Source organism: Diceros bicornis, chromosome 17 (assembly GCF_020826845.1).
Source record: "Diceros bicornis minor isolate mBicDic1 chromosome 17, mDicBic1.mat.cur, whole genome shotgun sequence".
Classification (NCBI taxonomy): domain Eukaryota; kingdom Metazoa; phylum Chordata; class Mammalia; order Perissodactyla; family Rhinocerotidae; genus Diceros; species Diceros bicornis.
The window spans coordinates 28283905-28291254 of record NC_080756.1 but is presented as its reverse complement, the minus strand read 5'-3'; the positions used below and the strand labels follow the sequence as shown (position 1 = coordinate 28291254).

Genomic DNA, 7350 nt, shown 5'->3' with positions numbered 1-7350 from the left:
TATTAAGACTTTTGCAATGATTAATAGGGTTCAGATAAATGTACATCATCAGCATATTTGGTTTTTAATCCTGGGGCTTTTGGTTCCTGCCTTTGCTGTTTGCACAGGGTGGCAAGAAGGCAGGGTCTGGGTTTCGCGTGAGCTGGACTTGGTCCAAGATAGAAGATGTCACAGAAATAAGACACTAAACTGACTTGAAACGGATTTTGTCTTTGGCATGCCATGATATTTACCTTTGCTCTGTCGTTGCTAAGTTTACCACACCTTCCCCATGACAAGAGACAGTGGTATGAGTGGATATAAAAACTCTGGTTAGAGGGTCCCTTGCGGATCTGGTTCTTCAGGATGACTGGTCTCTGTTTCTAGGTTCCAAATTCCCACCATGAAGTTGATCTTTTCGTGCTTGGTTTCGGCACTTTGCGTCTTCTGCAAAGGTAAGGGACTAATGTAAATAATCCTTTCATATTTGATAGCTCCATGTATATATTTGCTTAAATGTTTAGTGTTCTCTACTTCAAACATTTTTCTCCCTGGGAGATCTTTTCTACACCTCAGAGTAAGATAAGTAAGAAAACTAGCTTTTCATCCTATTGGGTGTTATTTCAGCTTTAAAAAGCCTGTCTTAAGGATATTTATCTTAAGGATAAGCTTTTAAGAATTAAAGGATAAAATCTTAAGGATTTTGTGTATTTATTTATAAGGCCATGGTGGGAAATAAGAAATATACCTGGAAAACTGGTCTTTGCAGAAAGTCCAGGTGGCTTAGTTGATAGGTAAATGCATTACTTAAAATGATATAGGTGAGTTTTATTAAATCAGAAACTTCCAGAATAATAAATTAATGTTGAAATATCACAATTATTACATATAAAAGTATATGTAATGATATATATGTAAGATATATATGTAATATACGTAATGTATGTGTTATGTAACATATACGTATAATACATATATTGTATATATATTTAGAAATATTAGTGAACAGGTTATTCAAGATGCATATGGCGTTATTGTTTGTTACTCTTATTCATCACAGTTTATCCTTAATGACTCTATCTCGAACTTAAATCCACATTTAGACTAAAGACCCATACTACTAACTGTGATTTTTATAAATCAAGAAAGTATCGCCAATTAAAAGAGCAGTTCATCATCAAAAGAAAATTTTATAGGGAAAATATGTCTTAAACTAACAACTTTCCTAGATACTTCAGAAAGTCAGTTAATTAATTTCTGAAATTAATTGAAAGGTAAGATCACTAATTAATTTTGGTAATTAAAAATTGAGCAAAATGAAAAAATCTTTAGAAATGAACGTATTTCTTGCCCTTTAGTTCTGATTCTGAAAAGGGCAGAAATATAATTTAATGTAATTGAATTAATGTAGAAATGTAATTAATACATCTAAACATAAGGGGAAAGGTCTGCAAAAGGGAGGATATTCGTTCTATATCTAAACTTAAAATCTATTTTCTAAATTTGGGAATGGGGTACATTTTACTTTTCTATGGGAAGCCAGAATATAGAGGACTACAATGATTTGTTGTGATTAAGAGAAAATATCTCTGTCCTTAATCCAACTACCTGAGAAGTTGTCTGATGGACCATTAGAAAATGATAACTTCAAGTAATGGTGACTTTCGTAATCTTATATAGCACTTTGCTATATTCTTCATTGAATGATATATCTCAACAAAATGTGTTTTAAGATTATTTTCTAAAGTATATTAAATTCACCAGAAAATTGGAGAACGTTTCTAAAGTAAATTTCCAGTTGTCAATGATAGTTCTGGGAAATGACTATGAGTATTTCAATAAGATTTCTATAGATTGGTGATTTATTGACAAAATTCAGAGATTTTGTGTATTTATTTATAAGGCCATGGTGGGAAATAAGGAATATACCTAGAAAACTGCTCTTTAGTTGAGCAATTTAGCAATTCCAGGTGGCTTAGTTAAAATGAATTTTTATTGCTTTTAATGAAGTAATGCTTGTCATTATGCTCCAAACTCAGACTTCCTTCATTTTCAGTAGGTTACAGAATGATCAAGTTCTGAGGATTGGAAGTTGGAGAAGGTAGATACTTAGGAGGCATCCATAAAATCAATCAGAAGAAAAATTTGTATTGTTTAACCAATAATAGCTATACAGAAAGAAAGAAAATTAGAAAACAGTTCCTTGGCTAAGTGGAAAAAACTTCAGTGATAGGAGATGTAGATCTGGCGTGAAATAGATATGTATAATCAATTCTTATTTTTTCCCAGGTTATTCTATCTTCTTAGCAGAGAAAAATCTACACAATTGATTGTCTTTTCTTTTTTCTTTTTTGTCTAATTCATTGCTAAGGAACACCTTAGGCCAGAAAATGTTTAATGAAAATAAAATCAGGTGAAATTTATACTTCAGTTTGACAGCCATATAGTGTTTTGATAGTGTGAAAAAGATTTAAAGTACTGCTAATATTAATTTGTGGGTTTAATTTATTTGGCCATATATATTTTGAAGAATGAGTTGACATTGAAAACTTCGATTTTAAGCATGTTGATAGGTAAATGCATTACTTAGAAAGATATAGATGAGTTTTGTTAAATAAGAAAGTTCCAAAATAATAAACTAATATTGAAATATCACAATTATTAGATATAAAAGGTAGCTTGCTTATATTGAATTAAAAAGAAAAATAGAAAAAAGGCTATTCTCATAGTCTTAAAAAATGTGCTACAGAGAAGTATAAAATGACCTAACTGTTATTACTTCTTTTTTTCATTTTGTATAGATGGAGAAGCCTTATTTTACAGACAAAAATCAGGTCAGTATCTTTCAGAAATTAATCTTTACTTTGAGATATCAAGGTTTATTCTGAGCCTCCTTTTGGAACACAGAAAATATTTTCCAGGTTTATTGAGATGTAAGTGACGCATAACATTGTGTAAGTTTAAGATACACCATGTTTTGACTTGATAGACTATATATTCCAAAATGATTACCACAATACAATTAGTCAACACCTCCACCATCTCACATAATCACCATATTTTTTTTTGTGGTAAGAACATTTAAGATCTACTCTCAGCAACTTTCAAGTATATAATACAATATTATTAACTATAACCACAATGCTGTACATTAGATCCCCAGAACTTACTCATCTTATAACTGGAAGTTTGGTCTACATCTCCCATTTTCCCCACCTCTCAGCCCCTGGCAACTACCATTTTACTCTTTGTTTTTATGAGTTCAATGTTTTTAGATGCCACATATGAGTATTTGTCATATAGTATTTGTCTTTGTCTGACTTATTTCACTTAGAATAATGCCCCTCAAAGTCCATCCACGTTGTCCAAAATGGCAAGATTTCTTTCTTTTTTATGGATGGATAGTATTCCATTGTGTGTGTGTGTGTGTGTGTATACACCACACTTTAGCCATTCACCTGTTGATTGACACTTAGGTTGTTTCCATGTATTGGCTATTGTGAATAATGCCTCAATGAACACGAGAGAGTTTAGATATCTCTTTGAAAAAGTTATTTCATTTCCTTTGCATATATACCCAGAAGTGGAATTGCTGGGTCACATGGTAGTTATATTTTTTAATTTTTTGAGGAAACTCCATATTGTTTTCCTTAATAGCTGTACCAATTTACATTCCCAACAACACCGAATATAGAAAATTGACATGTTTCATACACACTTGATTTGGGTGTTAACTACCGTGACTCATTTATCTCACATGATTTTAAACTCCTGAAGGATAGGATTTTGATCTATTTTGTTGGTTCTGTATTCACAATGCCAAGAACAGTGCCTGCAATGGGACAGGCACTCAGTACATATTTGTTTTGAATTAATAAAATAATTTGGGATCATAGATATATGATTTTTTCTGCATACAAGAATTTTCTATATGAAAGTAACCAAATCCTTTGCAAGGTAAACTTTCTGAAATGAACCAGATATATCTTCTTACCCAAGAAGACAAGAGACTTCTGAACATCGTTTAGTCTTTCTTTTGAAGATGTCAAAATGAATGCCCTTGGGATCTACTGCTGTGTGCAAGACGGTTGGGCCCTACTGTAGAGATGGTTTCTGAGTTTCTGTGTCTGCTTTCGATTTGCTTTTCAGTCTCCTCACTTCTATGAAACATTTAAGCCCTGTATCCTGATAGGATCATTAGGTCTGCTTTTTGCACCCAGCTCCAATTGTTACTTATTGCTTTCGGTCTGTTGGGATGAGAATACCATTGATCTAAGCTCATTAGCCTTGTATCTGTGGTAAGAGTGTGTGCACTATCAGTGAGACCTCAAGGGATTTTTTTCTGATGGATAAATTTCATGCGTGGGTTTCGTGACATCTCTATTTGTTACAAGAGGATTTGGAGATGACTCTTGACTGCAACCTACATTTTGGATAATTAGAATTTTCCAGGTATTTAACCTATATGGAGAATGTTATCATACACTTTTTTTTCTTTAGAAACATTTATATTAAGTGTCTCCAAACCATATCTGTAAACCATTTCTTCTTAGCTTTTGGCTAAATATGTGTGTGTGTATTTGTATGTGTAACTACAAGCAATTTGGTTTTGGGAACAATTTATCAGAACACATGGGAAATCCTTTATCTTTTAGCTATCTCTGTTTGCTTGTTTGACTTAATTTATACCTATACATCTGAGACAGGTTTGCTGACCATAAGTCCTGGATTTACCAAGACAGTTCCAATTTCTAAAAGTTTATCTTAGTATCTGACCATATACTTTCACTTTTTATTTGAATAATGTAGTCAGTTTGGGTTTAGAAAATTTGTGAAGATTATGGAGCATGAAGAAGCTTTAAAAAACAAACAAACCTGCAATCCATTAAGTCCTCAAAATAAAAATGTTACTCAAAATGTTTTTTTTGAGGTTTCTTGAACATGTAATCATCATGCAACTTTGTGCAAAATTCTATTGCCGTTGTTAAGTATTTTATTTCACATAATTATTGAGTAAATTCTTTTGGAGACCAATGCTTTTATGTATTTGATAAAAATATTTTTATATCTGTAAATCTAACTAAGCCGTGTGTTTATGTAAATTATGCCATTTGTTACAAAGTACTTGCTCTTGTAAGTTTTTGACTCAGTTATGCTCACGATAGCTTGACAAGCTTGCAAATTTACATGCTATTTATTTAAACATGATGAAAATTTACCTTGATTCACAATAATAACACTTGAATCATTTGCAAGCTGTGTGTACACGAATTTTGGTATCCAGCTGTAAAATAGAAATTTGTAGCCATTTTATTCAAATTAAGTTGTTAGTTCATCCAGTACTTCTGTCACATGAAAAAATCTTTTAACTAAAGCTTCTGCATTTCACCAACAAAATAATAATGAACACTTCTAAGCACCTTTTCAGTCATCCAAGAATTATCGTTTTTTGCTGTGTTCTAATTCACGCATCTAGATTGTACTCTAAGCTGGCTGGAGGACCAGTGAAGCCTTTCTCCTTTACGGGGGTGTTCTGGAGGGGTATAAATATACCATGGTCAGTGGATAATTACCATATTTATGCCTGAGTATTATATTCAATAAGCATATCTCTGTGGTAACACTTCCCAAGGACAAGAAATGGCTGTAATCCAGAGTCACTTTCTATTGGCAAATCTGTCAGATACGCTACTAATGACAGCAATTCTCCCTTTTCTTCTTCAGTTGGTGAAATAGCTGAAAGCAGATCAAGTGAATTATTATTTTTTTTTCTGATACTGTGTATACTAAACAGCAATAGAGTGGCAATGCTTTTCTTTGGAAAGAGGGCATATCTCCCCTGGAAAAATGATTAAAACATTTAATATAAAATATTCCTTATTTTTACAAACAAACATACTCTAGTATATTTTTGTATAATCGGGGCCAGAAATTTTAGTATTTAATCAGTGTTTATAGAGGTGATGACGTTTGAAATGGAAAATTGCTCTGGTTACTTAGTTTGCTAAAATTTCTGAACCTATAGGAGAAATGTGAATGTAGATTTAAGGTTTTACCTTCCTATATTTTTGTTGACAGACCATGCTTTTATTTTGTATTCTAAGATTAATTCCTTAGTGATCTATTTTAATTAAAATCGATCCTAGTCCCAATAGTTTTACTACAGATTCCTTTGGGCAATTGAATATCACTGACTATCACCCATTATTTTGTTTCCCTATCCACCAAAATGAAAAACAAGCCATAGCAAATGAAGACTGCTTTTATAGAATTTTTCTTATATCTAACAATAGGATTTTTTGCTAATATCAATATAGATTCAATTTGATTCTAGTCTAATGTATATAGCAATCAAAATAGCCCAAGATTACTTTTATGTTTTTTTATAGGGCATTTTAGATCTCTGTGTCTTTCTATAACCTAAATACAATAAAACATTAACTGGAAAATGTTTTCTTTGAGGTAAAACACAAACCGAGATTGAGCAGCAGGTCAGTTGCCTGATGAAGACAGCAAAATCACCTCATCATAACTACAGACAAGACTTATCAGGTCCTGTTATGATAGAGGAAGAGCTTCTCTAATTCCGAGTATACAAAATCTGGTTGTTAATTAGAATAAACTGACACATCTGAGTCTCTAACGTTCTCCTGAAAGGACTCATTTAAGAAATTAGAGTGAGGCAAGGGAACACTTGGAATTCTATAGTTCTTTGAAAATTCTCTGACGTTATGAGCAACTGAGTTTATTCCTATGTTTCTCGGGGAAGCTTCCAGGTCTGGGTATTATTTAGGAGGGACTTGAGGGTCTCTATGGCTAGAGCTGCACTGGACGAATAAAAATGCCAAGCAAAGAAGCCTCAACTAACTGCTCAACCAGCCAACATAAAACTGGACCATCTCCAGAGCAATGTTATCCTCCACAATCTTCATTCCTCAATGACACAAAGACTCACATATTTGAGAAAAGGATCCATAGGCACTGTAGGACTTAATGTTTTTTAATATTCTTTGGATTGACTGATTTCAGACAACGTAACTTTTAAAATTCCCCCTTCCATACAGCTCACCCATATTCACCTCTGGGATCTAGTAATTTTTCTCCATAGGGTGAGGGAGGAGGACCAGAATTATGTCTATTTCTCTTTTCTATTCCATTCTATGCTCTGAAGTATAAGCAAACTTTTCCAAACATTTGTGCAAAATGTATGCAAAGTATAGTATGACTTTACTCTGAAATAGGTAAATATATTTTACCTATATTTGAGCTATGAAGTAGATAAACATTTTATCTTTAACGTTGTATAAGCCATCTGCTTTTAAGCAAAGTGAAGACAATATACATCTTGCTTAAGACGAAAGGTTTTCTTGG

General features: G+C 32.7%; 1 protein-coding gene across 1 annotated transcript in view; it reads left to right on the top strand.

Annotated features, from left to right (window-relative positions):
• Window positions 1-382: 382 nt before the first annotated feature.
• The window catches only part of MUC19 (mucin 19, oligomeric), a 143905-nt gene continuing 136937 nt past the window's right edge, over window positions 383-7350 (top strand). Inside the window, exon 1 of the mRNA XM_058557397.1 lies at window positions 383-434. Within this exon, the coding sequence (XP_058413380.1) occupies window positions 383-434 (52 nt within the window). The remainder of the gene's footprint in view (window positions 435-7350) is intronic.